Below are 20909 nucleotides of genomic sequence, written 5' to 3' on the forward strand. Positions count from 1 at the left end.
AGGGGTACTCACACTGTCCAACCCGAGGCATTTTGTCCAGCCAGCAGTCCCAGCCTGTTCCTCCAGGACATGGCTCAGGTCATCACAGCGCAGCTTCTGCCTTGCGTTTGCCACTAAGACGATCTCCCTTTCCCTTAGGGATGTCCTGAGGCTAACTGGTTAATTAGGTGCGAGTAATTGCCAGCAAAATGCTCTGATTGCTCTCTAAAAGTAGTTTCAGATCCATTTCTGGATTTGTTAAATATGAGCAAGCAGGGAAAGAATTGGCAGACAGCAAGAATATGAAACACAAGGTGCCGTTGCTTTGGAGTACAACAGCATAGAAGTATTGGGGACCGTACGGAGACTACAATTAACATCTTCACCTCCAGCCATTCAAGATTCATTCAGTTCTCCACTCACCAGATATAATTACTCACAAGCGTTTTGGTCCTCTGTGATTTTGTTTTTGGTTTGCTTTTTGGTTTTGCTTTTTGCTGTTGCTGTATATAAAAAGAGAAAATGTGGGGCCTCAATTCCTTTTCCCAACAGCTTGACATATACGGTGAGATATCATAACGCAGATCTGAGTAGAATATGTGAGCAGGACAGCATATGATATCCTGTATCTCAAGTTATATTTCAGGCCCTGCAGGAAGTACCTGATGTCACCTCTGTACCCGGACACATTCATCTGCCTCGCACCCCCCAGGTCCTTATGTGCAGCTGTGATTTCATAACAGTGAGAAAAGCCTCAGCGCCTGGGAGACAAACTTCTGCCTAAAGGATCTTATTGCTGTGAAATATTTGAAACAAAAGCTTCTAAAATGATGACACGATCACCTGGGCCAGTATCTTTTGCAGAAAGGCCTTGGAGGCTGGGTTCTCCTTACAAAAACTCCAGTCCTAGACACTGCCAAAGTTCTGCAGAGCTTCCTTGAGGAGTCAGAGATAACAAATGCCTCCAGAATTTATCTGTCCCGTAGGTACCACAGACCTTGTTCTGGTCTCACATGGCTTGTGCAAGCACAAGGAGATTTTTCAGGGGAATGAAGACAGATTCACAAACGTTTAAAAACGACAAGTCACAACTGTTAGTCAGACTATTCGAGGGAGGGTTGTCTGCTTCAGACTGGCAAACATTAATTAGGCTCAGGGCTGGATTAACTGGCTTCACATTATACAAGCGAAGAATAAAGGACTGACTCGTTTTAATCAAACCCTTACTGTTCACTTTGATTAGGCCTAATCAGAGGCAAGACTGTTTATGGATAATGCCGAGTAGTCAGGCAGAAACAAAGACCTTCCCAATCAGCATCACCCCTCCTGTATTTGCATCCCTTACACATACAACTTCCACCCCACCCACCACCAATTTGCCCCCAAAACAGAAGCACACCCCTGTTATACCTACAGATGCCTCCCTGAGGGACTCCACTGTAATGTCCTCCTATCCATGGAAGAAAGAAAACCTGAAAGCCCAGGAGCAAGTGCTGCTGGAGAAGCAGCAGCCGAGCACCTGCCCAGGGAGCAGAGCATTGCTGCAGAGCAGGCAGCAGGGTTCAGCTGGAGATGCTTCCAAAGAAACCACCGTTCAGGGGGTTCTCTTAGCACAGAGAGCATGAGTATGGCAAATCAAGTTGGGTCTTTGTTTTAATAAGCTAGCAAATGTCTTGCCAATTTGACTGTGATATGCATATGTAAACTCTTAACTTGTTATACCCAACTTGTTTGTTAAGGAGCTAGATAGGACGAGATAAGACTGAAAGCTCCTACCAAAAATGTAATGTAGCTCTTTTGTTGTGGAACGGATTTACCTCTACTGCTCCCAGACATTAACATGACTAAGTGCTGGATCTATAAAAATAGGATATTCCTTTGATAGCGAAGAGTTTAGCCGTCGCTTTTGTTGGAGCTACAAAAGTGAACTATGGAGAGTTGTGTTCTTGGCTCCTGTAAGTCACTGCAGTGCCACCACTGCTGCAGCAACCCGTGCTGGCAGTGGACTTAACCCAGAGCTGAGAGTGAAGCAGCAACACTACTCACACCACCCTCTGGGCATGGTTAGAGGTACCTAAATGGCGTTGGAACGAAGCTGGTAAGAATCAAGCTCTTCCAATACCTAAATTCCAATTCAAAACAAACCAAAACCAAAACAAACAAAAAAAAAACCCAAGACTAGCCCCTTGGAAAATTCTTCCTGTTTTTATGCACAGTGCTTTGCAGACTCCTTGAAGCAGGGTTACAGTTTCCTCTCTAGCCATCTAGGTGAGAGCAGATTTTATCACTACAGCTCCAGAAGCGTTAGAGTGCCACTAAAATTTAATTTTACCCACGGTGGCACTGGAATTTACTTGAATGCATACACCTTTTTGAATTTTTGTAACGCACAGGCATTCCGAGAGATGCCAGTTATGATTCAAGGTGAAATTGCTCTCCTAGGTTTTCAAAATCCAAACTATTCATTATAGCTATTTAGAGCATTTTTCTGTGCAAGTCTAATGGCATGAGCACATTATGTTGAATTACTATTATGCTGCATCAATTGAATTAACTGCTGAAGTCAGTCCACATCCCAAATTACAATCTTATTCTACCTGAAATTCATTTAAAATCCACAGGACTTAATATTTCTTACAACGTCTGCATGCTAAAAGCTTACATTCATGGGCTTTAAGTAGCCCCAATGAAAACTGAATTGTAGGCTGGAAAAAAAAAAAAAAAAAAAAAGGAAGCCAGCAAGGACTATGATTTACAGGTGCTCCATCAGCTTGAGTCTTCTTTTGGAAGTAAACGGCCTGGCTAGTGAAGGAAAACAATCTTTTCTCCGGAGCGCAAGTCAAAACAAGTCCTGTCAAAATCTATTCAGAAAGAATAACAACAGAATTGATTTTACCACGCATCCCCGGGCCAGCAGTGACAGCGTGTCATCTGCTGGAGTGGCCTTGGCAAACAGCTACCAAAGCACTTGACATGCATCACCCTCTGCTTCCTTTGGTGAAGTCAGATGCTGGAGGATGACTGATATGCTTGCTTCGAAAAGGGATAGCACCGAGTTCAAGCCAGTGTCCTTGGTCGAGCACTCCCTTTATTCATCTACTCACATCTGGAGGTGGGGAGCCATTACTGGAGACCGATCAAGGTGCACCACTACAAAATGTGATTTGTAGCAGGATGTTGGGAAATTTATTCAGAACTAACAGTAAAACACATTGTGATGCAGAGCTAAACTAGAGTTCAAGCTATATACTGTCACATATCCTGAACTAAATCATGTGGGTGGCGTCTCTGCCTATGGCAGAGGGGTTGGAGCTAGATGATGTTTAAGGTCCCTCCCAGCCCAAGCCATTCTCTGATTCTATCATCAACATACCTTCTTATTTTTTGATACTCTAAAAGGAAAGAAAAACAGCCTGTGAGTTGCACACATCCTATTTAATTCTTTATTTGAAACACAGATGAACATTTTACCATAAAAGATCCAGTTTTTGAGGTAGGGACCTGAAGTTATGCATCTAAAGAAAGACATACCAAAGTTATTGTAAGGGGATATGTACACTACATGAGAGTTACCTCTAGCAAACTCTGCAAAACAGGATTTCAGACCTGATCTTGAATGAGCCGACAAGTTTGAGCAAATGAGACCAAGGGGCTGCTTATGCTTCGTGTCCCTCTGTGTCTAGCAGCCTGTTGAACAGAGCTTGAACTGAATGCAATTAGAGAACAATCCCAAGCTTTCACTTCTTCCAAACTATCGTTTTTCTCTTCTATTGCTATTATAAAACTAGCCTTTTGCGTTTGTTGTCATCCTGGCTCAGATTCTATGTTTTTTAATCAAAGTAAGTTTTTATTGGTATGGGATCAGCTGCTGACACATGCAAAGTCCTAATCTCTACTTATTTATATGTAGAGAACGTAATCAATGAGTAAAACTGAAATCATTATTCACTTTTTGAAGCCAACACAGCCTTGCACAAGAAGCAGTGACACCCAAAACCAGATGAAATGAAATGCTTTACTGCTGAAAGCTTCTACAGCTGCTCTGTGAGGGCTGCCACTTCAAAGAAGAGGAGCCAGGTGCCTTGAGCAGTCCCGATGACGCATTGAAGGCCACGAACCCAACATGGGAAATTGTTCTCGAATGGTTAACTGCAAAGTTTTACTACCTGCAGGCAAGGCAAGACTTCAGTGTTGCTGCTGAGAAGCAGAGAGTTTTGTTTAAAAATACTTTTAAACCGTTACTAGAGGTTATGAAAGGCTCTTGGTGCAAACTGACTATACCTAATCCAGTAAATTGTCCTTGACGTGGATTTCATATAACTGATATTCACCATTTGGTCCCCTTCCCCACACACTTGTGCTCTTCTCTTTGTGGACAGGTCTATGCTCTTTCTTCCTGTGCTCCTATTACATCCTCTTACATTCCCCTGTTTCTCCGCTGGGAAATTAAAATCATCACTCTAAGATGTAGCATTCTGTACTTCAGACTACGGCTACGAAACAACCTTCTCAAGGATTATCAAACGCTGACATTTGCAGCAGTCTGCTTTTGCAATAGCAGTTGTATGGTATGCAGCCATATCTATAACAAAAGGACAAGCTTCCTTTTATCTTTCAATGATTATCAAATACATTCTGCATGCTTTCTGAAGTCCGTCTCATTGAGATGCTTCGAAGATCAGTATTTACAACTGCACTGTCAGAGGCAAACATGCAATCTGCAAGAGCCAGGCTGGTGAGCAGCTGGCTTTAAAGCTCTTTTAAAAAGCTTTGGTATTAGGGATGTTGTTGTAAGCTGATACTGGAGTCTAATAATTTCCTTTTAATAATCACTTTGAACTGACACACAAACAGTAGCTTAGAAAGGTCCTTGTGACTGGCGTCAGCAACAGGAAAAATCACACAGAAACAGAAACTCCTACTGACCTCACCGGACAGGATTTATTTATTTTTCCAATAGAAGTTCCAATTCACCTGGAACTAGCATGAAGCCAGTTGTCTCAGCTAAACGGGTTAAGGCATGGACTGTGAAAGAAAGGCTGGTGGGACATACTCATGAAGTTCATACTGAATATTCAGATGACAAATCACCTACAGTTTCGTTAAAATGCTTCTGCCCTCATGACTCCATGGAAAACCGCAAGAAATGAGGACTTAAAGTGACTAGAACATACTCAGTGTGCCCAAATTTGTGGACAAGTATTTTGAGATGTTTTCTCAAATTTCTCTTTTTCTGGTAGCCACTGAGGTGTTAATTCTGAAACAAGTAATACATTTCAATGACAGTAACAAATTCATGTTTGATGTGTGTTTTCCTTAAGAACTAGATTCTTGGAGTCATGCAAAAATAGCAGAACCCGCTTCAAAGGGAGAAGATGGAGAGGCTAGCTTCAGAGCTGTGTACAGAAAACCCTAGAAATTATCACCTTCAAAGGAAGGTTAAAAACACGTTAAAAACAAAACAGAGCATTTGGCCTCTTAAGTTAAAGAATCATAATTTGGAAGCTTAATTTTGACCAGAGGAAACAGCAATATTTCTGTTCAGTGCTTGTGATGCTTTCACCAGCCAGTTCTACAGCTTGGAGAGGATAATTGAATTATGCAGTTCATACAAGATTTATTTCTGCCTCTTGCATTAACACCTATCATTGATAAACTCATCATCAGACCCCAGAAAGTTACGAGGTTAAGGACAATTGTATTATTAATTTTAAATAAATTGAGCATGTCAATCTTTTAAAGAGATTCAAAGTATTAAAAAAAGGCAGAGACAATGCCAGGAAGATGTATGTGCTCCTTCAAAACTCAAAGAGGATTTGCTTTACCCTACTGGTACAGGTGGACTTACTTTCTTTCCCTGAGCTCCACAAGGAGAAGCACAAGGAAAAACACCTCCTACCAACCATTGTGCTGTCTGCTGGTGCATCCCCAGTCAGGGATTTTGCCTCTTGCCCCTTGCTGTCGACAAACATACCCAAGGAAACACAGCAGTGGGGATGAAGAGTGCAAAACAACAGAGGAGACAGGCTGAGGTTTGAGTTGTGGGGTTGTTTTGTTTGCCTTTAAGCAACAGCCTGCTGGAATTTTGTCAGCTTAACAATCGTGCTCTTCTGAGTACACTGATGGAAGCAAGACTAGAAAAGAAGGTTAGTGGGCCCATGGCTAGAAGACTTCTGAGTAACGAGTCAGGAAACATGACCCCATCTGTTATGTCAGCTCAGACAGTAACTTGTGCAGTTTTCCTGGCTGCACAATGGTTGAACAGGGCTAATACTGACCTTCATTACTACTACAAAGCATGAGCCCAAGCGAAGAAGAAAAAATAAGCAGGGGAATGATTATGATACAAAAATGCAGTGTCCAGGGCAGTGGGGATTTCAGGAAAACTTTTTACTGTCATCCACAGATCTAGTAACTCCCCCAGTAATAAAAGATACTCTGCAGACAAAATGGAAACAGATACCTTCATTGAATTATCTCTCTCCTGTGACATGTGCTTCCTTTACAAAGTTTTTGCTTATAAACTAGAAAACGAGGTATACATCTGATCTCATCAGGGGAAAAAAAAAGGATCCTATATCCTTATTTACCGGTTTCTAATTGCATGAAAGGATAGATACACACTAACTTCTACTCATTAACTTTAATCAAAAGAATTCTTGGCTGTTTCATTTAAGGCGGATTTAATCAAGCAAGGTTGGCTCTGAAGTGAAATTACAGTCTTTAGACTGTGGAACAATTAATTTAGAGTTTTGCCCTGCAACAGGTCCCTGATGAAATACTAAATTAATAGATTGCAACAAGGCTCTTAGGATAGGTGATTTTAAACATAGGTTAGGTGCTTTCTCTTGTGATATATAGGTGAAAACCCTGTGCCAACTTGCCTATTATTTTTCAAAACCTCTATGGAAATATAAGATATTGGTCAAAAGACTTTATGTTATACCTACAAGATCCAAAGCAAAAGTTTTTACATTGAAAATATGTATCACGCTAGAGATCAAAGAGTTTTTTCTCTCCATGTTCATCTCACACACACAAAAAAATATGCATAAGGTGCTTTCTTACCAACAACGTACTGTCAAGCTTTCGGTTATTAAGCATTTTTACCAGCTAGGATAGAAAGGATAAACGAATAACTTAATGTTTTACCTAAACTTCGCATTTATTGTGATTTTGAATCACAACCCTCGTAATCTGGGAGTCTTTTACTCAAAGTAATGTCATACCTATTACAATACAGTAATACACCCACTTCTGAACTAAAGCTGAAACAAGGTAATTTACATGGCAATCTTAAAAATAAAATAAATAAATAAATAAAGCAACAGCCCACCAGCAGCACCCAATACACTCTTCCCCATTCTAGCTGCACTGAGCAGTGCCACAAAAGCCCTCCTGCTATTCTCAGGACTTCTGCTCCTCTTGTGGCTAGAACCCAAGGGGTGCAGTGTATGAAAAAAAAAAAAACAACTTCCTAAACTGCTATGGGTCCCACAAAGGACATTTTGGGCAAATGATTTTATAATTAGGCACAAGAAAATTTTCCCTGACTAGACCCAAAGAGAGGCAATTACAATGGCTGTTTAGATGTGTGCAACAGAAGTAGCTCTCTGCTGTACATTTAGCTAATTTTGAAGAGTAGTTTTGCTCCTACAACTCCCAGTCTAACCGCCTCATTTTCCCAGATCAGACTGTGAGTTGCAATTTAGCCTTGACATAAGGAGAAGAGCCTACGAGACCATTTCAGTAACCAACTGCTCAATTCAGCACACACTTTAGACGGGCTGTTGGACTGAAATGACAGCCTTGGTTGTTTCATCCCTTAAAGAGGTGCACATTGCATCTTGAAATTTTATTTATGTGCGTGCTTGGAAAAAATGTAGATTAGAAAAAGAAACTGCTGTTCCTCAGGGGATGCTGCTCAGGAATGCGCTGGACTAGTCAAAGCTGTTCTATCCCACTCCAAAGTTAATCTAAAAAGTCCGGGAAAAACAACACAAAGCCCATTCAAGATATGCAAAGATCTAATACAGAAACTGGAAGAGGAGATTAATTTCTTTATTGTCCACCACAGAGATGACAGCTCTACTAATGATCTTACAACATGGAACATTTGTTCACTATTATTAGACTGATATTTGTCAGACTGCCATGTATTTTTAGTCAATAAGGTCAGCTCAGACTTCAGGTAAGAACATACAATTGTTTTTTTTTGGTCTAGAAGATGGGCTTTGCTTTTATTAAAAGTGCTGTATTAGCTCATTAGCTCTTGCCTAACCATGGGAAACAATCAAATAAGCTTTTATACCATATAAAATTACTAGAATAACATCACCTGCGAGGCTTGCAAACCATTGCATAGTGTTTACAACAAATCAAGGCACAGAATGGGGTATGAAAGCCAACTGAATGCATACTAGCCATGTTTCTGCTCATTATCAAGGTCTGACTTCCTCAGCCTTTACCTGATCCAATTTCCACATGAGAAATGTGCCCTGTTCAAAAGGCCAAGAGACCATGTCCCTTATAGAGGCAATCCATCCATTACTACTTTCAGGTTAGTCTACTGAAACATGCTCAAAGTTCATTCCAGACTGAAAATGATGAGAAAGCAACAGACGGCATTTTAAATAGAATCGGTGCCTGTGCTATAGTACCCTATCACACATTCTCTGTCTGCCAAATAGTTTCCCAGTATAATTCAATATGTGCTTTGAGTCTTTGAAGACTTCATGGGAAACAATCACTACTTAGGTGGCTTCTGCCACTGCTTTGCAAGGAGGCTGCAGTTATGTTCGCTGAAACTCACCAGCTACTGACCTTCAGTGCAAAGCCAGAGCAAACTACTGCAAAAATGCACAACGAAAGAAAGAATAAAATACCAGGAGCAGAGGTCCAAACATCAGGCATTTTTGCTATTTTCATGAAATGACGACAAGCTTATTGCATCAAATTCCTCACGGCAGGAATGGTAATATTTGCTTGGCTCCTTGTCCTCTTAATACAACTTTCTCTTGACCACTGGAGATCTTGAGTTTCTCCAATGCTGACTGATTTGCCAAGATTACTGAATGGTATGGCCCAGTGTACTACCTGGCATATGGCAAAACATATTCATGTAAACAGTGCTCGTATATTTTTATTATAGTATTCGCAAAATATAAAGGTAATACAATTCTAAATGACTTCGCTAAAATAGATACAACTTAATGTAAAGCTAAAAACTGGCTACATAGAGAGCCATAAATACTACATGACTGTGATCAAAGCATCACTCTACACAGCAGTTTTAACATTCAGAAACATTACAATAAAGTCAGTTAGGAAATCAATGAAAGGTCAGAAAGATTAAGGGATTAAATTTCTTACTGGTACAAAAATATGCAAACTGAGTACTAGACGGGAATGCGGCCATGCCTTTATGCCCTCTATGGAGGACATGAAACAAAAAACAGACTACATTTTGTGCTATATGTAAGACAGCCTCACATCAAAAGTCAGTGGGAGGATGTTTTGTTTTTGGATCAAAGAAAAGGTGAAGTACATAGAAAAAATCAAAACATGCCAGAAAATATCCCAGTTGGAAGCAATCTACTTTTATATTAATTTCTCTAAAGCTCTACTTAATGCTATTTCAGCCCTACAAAGAAAGTAATTCTTTATGACTTGCATGATCAGGTTATCCCCATGTGGCTACAAAATAGTTGTGGGGTATATGGTTTAGTCTTTGTTCCCGCCTATTCTTCTTTCCCCAAACCCCACCTGCTGCCCCTGGGCTGCAATAATACACGCATTAGCATGGAAATATAAAGACCTAAAGTGCGATAGGAGTTAAAACTGTGCCATCCACACAGCACTGTAGAACAAACAAAAACCCCAAACCCTCACTCAGTAACTCTGTCCACCATAAAATTAAGCTTTAAAACTAATTCAAAGAAAAAAAAAACAAACAAAACACTCCAAGCTGGGTTACAAAATAAAGCTCAGAGATGCCTAAATATCGCTTTCCTTCTGTCATGAGATATTTGGATATAGTAACCATGATAAAATAGTAAATCTTCAGATAACAAATCGCATTTAAAGCAGCAAGTTTTTTTTAATCTCGTCTTGCACAGAGACCATCTGTCTACAGTGAACACTTACCTCATCCACAACCTTTCCCTACTAAATAAATGTACCTCCTGTGAACATCTCCGAAGAGTCGCTTTTTTCCAGACTAGGATTAATTTTTTTAAAAGGCATGTTTCATTACTTTGCAATCTACTGCTGCCATCTCCTGTGTTAAATGAAGCAGCAAGTAACTTCATACTTACAAGTAGGCTATTTAACTACGACTGTCCGGGAATGGTTTCTGTTGGTCAAGCAGATAGTACTCCACCTAAATACACTTCAGAAGGCTATGAGAAAGATGCCATTACCTCTAAGTGACTCCGTCTTTCTGCAATCACTCGTTCATCCTTGTTTCCAAAGAGCTTCTTCGGAGGGAATTCTAAAGTAGCAAGCTAGAAGATATTAAAGGATGAATTGGCATCATAAATGACAGGCTAAAATGAGAAAATTCTCTTTAAAACTACAAAGTGTCTGGAAAGAAGAAAAAGCCAAATATTCATGAGCTACAGTATATGCTATTAGCAAATATCCCATTATACATTTTTACCGACAGTATTATGATCTAGTCTGTAGCACAGCTAAAATAACAACACATTTTGTTCATACATGAGTGACAGAAAGCAAATTTGGGAATTAGACTGTCACATTTACGAAGTTGCAAATTGAATCTAATGTTTTAACACCTACTAACAAGGTAGAAAGATCTCTTCAGGAAGATTTTTTTTTTTTTTTAAAAGACTGCATTCAGTCTCTTAAAAACTGTGGTCTCCAATTGTATCGCCATTTCATTTGTTCATCTTATGTTAGATCATAAATGTAACATCCTTGCATTTAAGAACTATCACTGAAGTATGCTCTGGAATGCAGCACGGCTAGATGCCAGCTGACACCTGCGCACAACCTGAGGGACCTCCATGGTTAAACCACGACAGCTTCTTTCACAACAGGGACAGTCTAAGAGCACGTACACCCACTGTGATGGCAGCTTGGATGATAGCAAGAGGGACTTCCTGAGCCGTAACTCAACCATAGCTCAAATGCATTCAAATGTATGTCCAGGCAGGAAGGGGATAGTTTAATTTCTAAAGAGAACCCACATAAACAAACAAAATCCTATTTATCACAATCAAAATGAAAAGAAGGCAGGAGCAGAACATCTAAAAATGACTGTCTTTTAAGGAGTTCAACACAGAGGTGTTAAAAGCTATTTTTCCATTTATTTTTTATTCCATAGGAACTGTAACAATCCACTCCAGTAGAGGAGAGAGCAAGGGAACTTTATTCCTTTCTTGTATATCAGCAAACAAAACATTTGAACTAATTCCAGCCAGCTATATCTGGAAAACATACACACAGCTCAACAGTCGGTAACACATACCAGTGAACTTTGTCTGCTAAACCACTGCTGCTGGGAACGACGTACAAGAAAGCAAGTCCTCTCCACATAGTCCGTGTTTGCATTTTAAGGCAGTTGAAAACAATTTCTTTCTAGCTTTTATGGTATAAGATGGAAATATGCAACCTTACAGCGCTATTGCTGGAGTTGTTTTGCAGGCAGAACCCATGTGTAAAAAATGCCTCTTGCATGAATTCCCCAGGCTATCTGATGATATTGAAATAATAAACAAGATGCATCATTTTCTAGTATATCAGCACATAGAGGACTGTAGAGAGTCTATGGCTGGTTACAAGGAGCAGAAGTATACCGAATTAAATGAGGAGCTTCATCATTAACGTTGAATGTAACCATTCTTTAAATACAAAGGAATTCTGCAATACAAATAATTTATTCCCACTGTCTGGTTCAACTCTGACTTGGATAGTTTTATAGAAGTGTCTAGACATCTTCAAATGAGCGATATCAAGTGATGTGGGGCACCAGAAGAGATGTCTGTTCTGCATCAGTCTTGCCAACATGCCCCAATTATATTTCTCAAGTTTTTCCAATCATATTGTGCTCTGTGTGCCTGCTTCTTCATGTTGGCAGGACAAGCAGTACGCAGCCAAATAGTATCCTGTAATTATGTCCTTGGGACTTATTTTCACTGCATTACTCACTCCTTAACCTATACAGAAATATAAGTGCTAATATTTTCAAGGGCTTCAAAATCCCACCCCTGCAGAAATTATATTTTATTAAGTAGTACTGAATCATGTAACTGCTAGAAACAAACAAGGTAAAACAACTGCCACCACAATCCCCTCCTGGCTCTAGGAAGACTGTTTTTGAATTTATTTACTAATAAATACTTTATTTATAGAATTTTAAAATAGTGTCTGTCAAGAAAAGGCCAATTTGCACAAATGAAAAAAAGCTACTGCTACCACTTCCTCAGACATACTCTGTAGAGCCAAAGCAAGGTATCACATCTGAAACCAAGAATAATTTCTATATCTAAATTAAGTTCAATTTTAACAGGTTTTGGGGGGCTACTTCAACAAAACTTTGGGATGGGCAACGGCCTTCGAAGTGTTTTCCAAAGCTGTTAGCTTTTTGAATATATTTTAGGAGAAAAATGGTTAGTTGTATTTTCTAAAAACAGCCAGCCTTGCTAAACTCCTTGACAAGCAGGCCCATGCAAACTTCATGAGGTTCAACAAGGCCAAGTGCAAGGTCCTGCACCTGGGCCAGGGCAATCCCAAGCACAAATAGAGGCTGGGTGGAGAATGAATTGAGAGCAGCTCTGAGGAGAAGGACCTGGGGGTGTTGGTGGATGAGATGCTCAACGTGAGCCAGCAATGCGTGCGTGGAGCCCAAAAAGCCAGAAGTGTCTGGGCCTCAAAACAGAAGCATGGCCAGCACAGCGAGGGAGGTGATTGTCCCCCTCTGCTCTCGTGAGGCCCCATCTGGAATGCTGTGTTCAGCTCTTGGCCCCCAAGAAGGACGTGGTCCTTTTGGTATGAGTCCAGAGTAAGGCCACAGGGATGATCAAGGGGTTGGAGCATTTTTCCCATGAAGATGTAGCTGAGGGAGCTGAAGAGAAGGCTCCAACAAGACTTTATAGAGGCCTCCCAGTACCTACAGGGTGCCTTCAGGAAAGCTGGGGAGAGGCTCTTTGTCAGGGAGTGTAGAGATAGGACAAGGGGTAATGGCTTTAAATGAAAAGAGGGTAGAATTTGCTTAGCTATTAGGAAGAAATTCTTTACTACGAGAGTGGTGAGACTCTGGACCGGGTTGCCCAAAGGAGCCGCAGATGCCCCATCCCTGGAGGTGTTCAAGGCCAGGCTGGATGGGGCTTTTGGCAGCCTGGTCTAGTGCGAGGAGTCCCTGCCCATGGCAGGGTGGTGGAACTGGATGGTCTTTGAGGTGCCTTCTAACCCAAACCATTCTGAGACTCTATGAAACTCATTCTCACAAAAGTCGCTGGTCATATAGATTTAATGTTTCTTAACTCCCAAATCGCACCGATGCATAAATCTTTAAAACCAAGACAACAAAATTCCATTACCACAGACAAATTTAATACTTAAAAGACAGGCCCCAGCCAGTAAACCCGGCTCTAAAACACTTCAAGTTACAACTGAACCTAAATGAAAATCATTTTTTCATTATTCTGGTCCAGATGTTGACCAGCAATTTGATCTTGGAGAGTTATATGCAACAAAAACTTGCCATCCAGGTCAGAATGCCACTGTGCCAAACTGTATTTGCAACACGTATGCATGTTACTTATGTCTGTAATACTCACATGTACAGAGTATACCTACACACATACATGTATGTACCTGGAAAGATTTTACATCCTGCACAGGACATGTTACAAATAACCAATTATCTACTGCAGGAACCATTTCTGTGTGGGCTGGATGCAGAAGGTACACCACCTCGGGTCTGCTGGCGTAACACCGTGTCCCTGCTTGGCTGCTTTGTCTTTCTCAAGGGTTCTCTGGCTCTTTTCTTGGCCAAACTCTTGGCAGTTGCTCATCACACAAACGAAACGCAAGCCACTTCTGTCATACGCCAGATGACCTCCCAACTACATGGCAGCAAAACCTCCAACCGTAAACTTCATCATCATTTCAGCAGCCCCTGGAAGCTCTGAATTGTTCCACTATGTCCTACGCTGCTCTATGCCAAATACCACATGAGATACAAAAGCAAATGCGTTCTCTAGAATACACTGCAAACTTAATTTTCCTCATTTGCCATTACAGCAGAAACTGTCATACTGCAGAGCCTAATACCCATCAAAACAAAAAGGAGACATCCAAAACTCTCTAGGCTCTAATTTCAGGCTGTCCAAATGCTTAAGCAGACATCACAGCACCAGTTTTCACCCAGTTCACAGTCTGAAAATTATCTTTGCAACATAAGAACCAGAACTGTTTGTACAGCAATGTGGATTATGTAATTATGTGGCTGTGTAATTTCACTGTCATAGGAAGCTGATCCATTGTAGTATATTTATATAAAAATACTATATTAATATGTTTACCAGAAGTAACGTACTTTTACGTATGGACCATTGATCTCTGTCAATGTCTTATAAAGTTAGTCCTTCAGTGTGAGGGAAAAATACTTTGGTGCAAGAGTTCCAGAAATATGAAGTGTTTATAAAAATGTTCTCATCTTGTCGTAATTTTCACTTACAAAAAGAACAAAAAAGCAGTCCAGTAATATGAATATATTGATGCAATGATAAACGTTGCCATAATTTCCTATAAATATTCTCTACCATGATGTGCCACTTGACAGGAAGACTCAGAATATGAAGCAAATTGTGTGCAATTCAGAAAATCAACAACTCAGCCGAAGTTATTCATACCTCATTCATTTAAGCCAAATCGCAGTAGTGGATATTTCAATAAATTCATCAAATTTTGTTATTAGTAGTGCTACAAAGCCTTCGAGAAGCTACAAAGTAACTTCAAATGAAATTACCATTGCTACAGGTAATACACACAGCACAGTACGTGATCAAATTGTATTTGTTCGTACTACTTCAGTATGTACGATATATGCAGGTATAGATTTTGCACAGAGAAGTTTGCCTCAGCTCCAACACTAAAAGAATTTCACATTCTCCAGATTCAGAGGTATAAATTATTCTTTTCAAATTAAATGGCCACGTACCCTCTAGCTCAAATGTACTCTTAAAGGGTCACATCTTGACTAAGAGATGAGGGTTTTGCACAAATATAAAGCGGAACTGTGGGACACTACAGGTGGTAAGGTAAATTATTCTACTTTCCTGAAATTTCTGAAGCATGCCCCTCCTCTCCCAGCCCGCCTCCCCTCTTCCTGCAGTGGCAATGAAAGTGTTTGGCAGTCAGTTTTTTCCTTCAGTTTGGATGTTTTGTCATTTTTCTAGGGCTGCTGATGAGGTGATGTGTATTCTGTCAGGGGAAATTAACAGGCATATTCCCCAGCTTGACAGGAACAGTGAGCTAGAATGATTTCCTGAGAAGCTTCTGCATGTAGTATGCAAGATTTTTAATTTTTGTTTTGGCTGCAGAAGCATTTCCCTACCACACTTAACTACAGCATCACAAATTGCATTACATAGAAGCTAGTGGGCACATGCATGCATACACGTTACCATGGGCAAAAGTGGGACTACCCTTAGGCTCCAAATGCAAAAAAAGATAATGTTTTAAAATAGTACGGAGAGACCATAAGACTGCATATCAGCACTCCTAATGTCTTTTAGGCATTGAACTTTTTACAGTTAATGATGTTTATCCTATCTAGCAATTGTTGCTAGGCAGTAGCAGACTTCAGGAGAGGCAAACAGTCATTTGCAATTTATTCCCTAATTTCTTTTTAATAAATAAAGGCTGTGCTTTATTTCTGGTCTTGTATTACTTGGGGGCATGTTATTTGTCTGTGTCTCAGCAACGTCATCTCCAAGAAACGATGCCTACCTACCATGATATAGTATTTGTGAGATTAATGCAATCAAGTTTAGACAGTCCCAGGTCCAATCCTCCAGTCAAAGGTGCTTCAGACCAACCAGGTATTATCCTAGCAAATCACAGATTATTCAATTCCTGTATTGCTCTCACATTTCAGCCAAGAGACTGATTTTAACTAGGTTATCAGCAAGCCTTTAATGCTGGTAAGAGTAGCTGGCAGAACAGCAAGTGCCCTTTCTTTAGTCACCTGTATTTTCTTATACACAACTCTTAAGATTCACCTAATTCTGGCAACAGCATTGTTGCTGTTTAACCTGGCAGCTCAGCACCATGCACCCCGGTGGGATGGGGGAGAGTCAGAAAAAGGGTAAAACTCGTGGGTTCAGATAAAGACACCTTAATAGGACAGAAAAGGAAGGGAAAAAAATAATAATGATGAAACAATACACAAAACAAGTGACGCCCGGTGCAATTGCTCACCACCCGCTGACGGACGCCCAGCAAGTCCCCCTGAGAAGCACTCACCTGTCCCCAAGCCATCCCCCCAGTTTAATTGTTCAGCTGGATGCCGTGTAGTATGGAATATTTAGCATGGGCTGGTATGGACCAGTTGGGGTCACCTGTCCCATCTGTGTCCCTTCCAGGCTCCTTTTGCACCCCCAGCCTCCTTGCTGGCAGGGCAGCACCAGAAGCCGAAAAGTCCTTGGCTCTGTTTAAGCATGGCTGTGCAACAACTAAAGCATCTGTGTGTTATCAGCATTATTCTCATCCTAAATCCAAAACGCGGCATCATACCAGCTATTAAGAAGAAAATTAACTCCAGGACAAGCATATAGCTATAAACACATACATGGAAGCACAGACTTTTAAGGTAAAACCACACATCTTCATAACCTTCATCTACTGAGCCCCAGAAAAAGATGCAAATTTGGGGACTGGCCTTTTGGAAACCAGGAGAGTACAATTGAAAGCCCTAATACAGTAATAGATTTTGCCTGGGACAGGGAATATTCATTTCACGCTCTTTAGGATACAAAACTGTCAGCAGTGTAAGGGTATCCTCTATATTCAGTTGGAAACTCTTCACTGACACTAATGGAAGTTTGCTAGGGACCTGCTGGATTTAATTCGGTTTAGGGCTTTTATGGTACAGTGGAACATAACATCTTAATGCAAGTCTTGCAAAGTACTTTGCCGATGATATTTCAATACAGAGTGGACCCAAGTAAAATACCACATAATGCAGTCATGTAGGCTTGTCACTTCTCAAGCGTGAAATTGTTCAAAGTGTTATGCTGCCTAAACATAAAAAAAAAAGTGCCATTTTCCTACATCAAGCAAAAATCTACAGGATTTGAAACATCTCATTATTTCTGGTGGGTAAAATCTATGTTTTAGTGCCTACAATATGGTAAAAGATTTTTTAAGAAGAAAAACAGGGTAGACATTGATGGAGGCTGAGTCATCTTTAATCTTTCATCCCAAATTCTCTTTGTACTTCAGTGTTTTGATATATTTAAATGGGGGAAAAAGGGGAAAAAAAGAAAATTAAGGAAATGCTAACTATTAAATTAAAAAGTCAGTCTTCTTTAACTCTCATGTTACTTTTACAACTCTGAATTTTCTCATTTTTCAAAGTGCATGTCTGACTTTTGATCCTTTGTACCCGAATTCTCTGTCACAGATGAGAAAAATCAAAGAGAAGAATGTGGCACGGTTTTGCAGCTGGTATGGCTGCACCTGACTTGATTTTGCAGGGAGTAATGAAAGAAAAAACTGTCCTAGTTTCACTTTTTGAAGTTTAAACAAAGTAACTTAAGCCTCAACTTCTCAAGATGTACTAAGACTCCCAGACTCTAAAGAAATTGGACAAAAGCTGTATTCTTAACTTGGAACTTGCTCTAAATATTTAGAAATTAAGCAACAAGATTTTAAAAAGCTTATCTTCTGTTTTTTTACTGGTATTTCATCTGAAATAAATCACCTGTTCTATACAATTTCATAGGACAGCCTTAAGCAAAGGGAAATAGCGAATATTTAACGAACAGATTGAAGGCTATTTTATAAATTCTGAAAAAAAAATATCTAACGGAGATCAAAAACAAGTCAATTGAGCATGTACTGTTCACTAAAAAGAAACAAACAGAATCAATTAAGAGCCACTTAAGTAACACTTTCCAGTTATATAGCTCAAAATATTTGAAGCTTAAATGACATTTTCCCAAGAGTGAGCCAATAAAATTCTAAACTTCCCCTGATTCAAAAAATAAAAATGTAGCTCACAGTCACGTAAACCCTACAGTGTTTCGCAGATGCAATAGGCAAGTGATGCCCTCAGAGGACAGGAAGATTAAAGGCAGTGTTCCCATTGTCAACTAATTGAGGAGAGGGAGTAACCATAGGTTTATTTTCTGGATACTCAGTTTGTCGCTTATTTTTCTCTCCCATTTCCAATTTTTTCTCTTGACTTCCATTTAATTCTCTTCCCATGTGTTATTCTCCACTTCCCAGCACGTCTCTATTTTATTGCTGTCTTTTTCACTAAGCTTTACCTATTTTTTTTTCTTATTCCACTGTCCATTTGCTACATCAAATTTCCTATCCCATACCTTCTTCTCTGCTATCTGCCGGAAGAGAAGAGAGATTTGAAAGCTCAGAGGCAGGACACCTGAGCAGCTATGGATCACCAAAGCCCTGAGGTGGACTCACGTCAACCTTCTGACACAGCAAACTCCTCAGAGAATGAGCGGCTTTTATACAGCAACAAAGCCACCGCTTCCTGTAACAAGCAAACAAGGATAATCGACCTCCTAAACTTGAGTTAAGTGACCAGGGAACAGAACTGGAAAAAGCTTTTACACACCTTTCCTCCTACCCACAAGAAGAGTCCCACAGAAGGGCCCCTGGCACCAGCCTAACAGCCTGTCCTTCACCAGCCTGGAGGGAAGCACGCTCTGCTCCGGCCCCTCTGCTCCCCAGCTCTTTGCAGTGTTTCTGAGACCCGAGGAGCTGCCCCAGGCCCATCCCTGCTATCTCTCCGCTCCTCTGTTGGAGCTGCCGGTTTCCAGCCTTCCGTCCTCACTTCTCCTTGTTGCTACAGGCTGCGACGTCTGGATCTCACTGAGACGTGCACAGAGCAACGAGCATCTCCCTTCTCCCTTGAGGGAATCCACCCTGAAAATCCTAAAGAAATCGGCCAACAAAAAACTCCCTCCTGAAAAACACAAGAGACTGTACTGCAGAGCAATGCACTGGAGTTGCTATTTTTCTCTCTGTCTTAAGAACGATTTATGTCCCAATCTAGTTTCCCATCCTTTTACAGCACAACCTTTTCTCCAAAAGGAAGCTGTTTTGCCCACATGCATGAGAAGAATATTTTCTTCCTGCTCTCCATCACTGCCCTGCAACACTGGCACAGACATACTGAGAAGCACCACCACTTACATCCCCTCCCATAAGCATATGCAATTCTGTTGTGGCATCCCTCGAAGTCTAGATGCCATGACTAACTCCCCTGACAATCCTCTCTACAGTCCCCGGTCCACGAGCACCTTCTCAGGATGCAGGGGTTCCCACAACCCTGCTATCTCTAACTCTGGGTAACCTTCTCGGCAATTTCCACTCTTTGAAGTTGTAAGATCTTCCTGGCATCCTTTCCAGCAACCATCCTCAAAGACTGTCATCTCCAAAGAACATTTCGATTTCATCATTGAAGAGGGATAAGTACACAAAAAAGCAATTCACCTTCCTGTGAACTTCCCTGAAACCTCCCTCTGACGATGCAAAATTGCCACGTAGGATGGAACACCACAAGCTTCTCTTTTGCAGTTTGCTGACTGTGGCTCACTGTCCTTGAATCAAGCCCTCCTGTCTATCGAAATCATCCGTAATTATCAAAACTGTTCAAGAGTTCTCAAGCAGATCGACCTAGATTCAATACACTTTTTTTGAGCTACGGTGAGACGTGGATGCCACTATTTATTGCATTATTTTAACTCCATTTAGTCTATTGCCTGCTATTGAGAAAATCAAATTAACTGCAGCCAATGAAGTTACCTGGCATTACAGAGGTGTTTTTACTTTCCTTAAAGCAATTTTTAGACTAGTCGGAATAATAACACACCAAAATAGAGCCATAAATGATGCAGAATATAATATTTGACAAATTACTTCATCGTTTTGTTCATTATAAGCAGTACGATAGCGTTTAAATACAGAATACCTATAAAACTATAAAAATGAGTGATAGGATATATCACAGTTTGTGCAAGCCTTTCACAGCACTATAAAACCATGCTATTTTCTCTGGGAATTTTAATCTCTTAAGAAAACTGGAAATTAATATAGCCAGGGCATCTTTCTAAATGTAAACCACTACCCGCGTAGCTGAGAATTATTAACCCAGGGAAGAGGGACAAAAATTGGCCCAGGTGCCTAAGAAAATGCATTAAGTTTCCCATGCAGGCTGTAGATAGGAGGAATAAGAAGATGCAGAGACAGCATACATCAACCAAAAGGATACAGTTACCTCACATGTACACCAGTCAAAACCAAATGAAGCACAGATAAATATGCTTCTCAGATATATTTGGAAAATATCTTTTAGATTTTAAAAAATAATAATACATGCTGTGCCCTCGCGACCTTGGCTTTGCTCCCTTGTTTGTCTATCCCTTGCTCTAAGACAGAAATCTTTGGGGAAGCATACCAGTCCCACATGGCAGACCATGTTCTAACACAAAGGATCCAGAGAACCCACGAACAAGTTGAAAACATACCCTCTACCTTTTTAGCCTGTAATTTTGCAAACTAACCATTATTTTTTGTGTGTAGTTTCAGGTCATGGTGCTTGTTTATTCCTTTAAAGAAACGGCAACAACTGCTGGGTGTGCAAGGTCACATCTTCAAAGCTCAGCACATTGATTTATCTTCATAACCATGTGGCACAAATACCACTTCTC

General features: G+C 40.5%; 1 protein-coding gene across 3 annotated transcripts in view; it reads right to left on the bottom strand.

The window, feature by feature from the left end:
- KIF16B (kinesin family member 16B) overlaps positions 1-20909 on the bottom strand; it is a 138566-nt gene that overhangs the window by 6609 nt on the left and 111048 nt on the right. For 2 of the 3 annotated variants that reach the window (XM_068675740.1, XM_068675741.1), the window contains one exon: positions 10401-10484. The exons of the other annotated variant lie outside the window; for it this stretch is intronic. In XM_068675740.1, coding sequence (XP_068531841.1) covers positions 10401-10484 — 84 coding nt within the window. The remainder of the gene's footprint in view (positions 1-10400; positions 10485-20909) is intronic. 3 annotated transcript variants of the gene reach the window in all.

This window comes from Anas acuta, chromosome 3 (assembly GCF_963932015.1).
Source record: "Anas acuta chromosome 3, bAnaAcu1.1, whole genome shotgun sequence".
NCBI classification, from domain to species: Eukaryota; Metazoa; Chordata; class Aves; order Anseriformes; family Anatidae; genus Anas; species Anas acuta.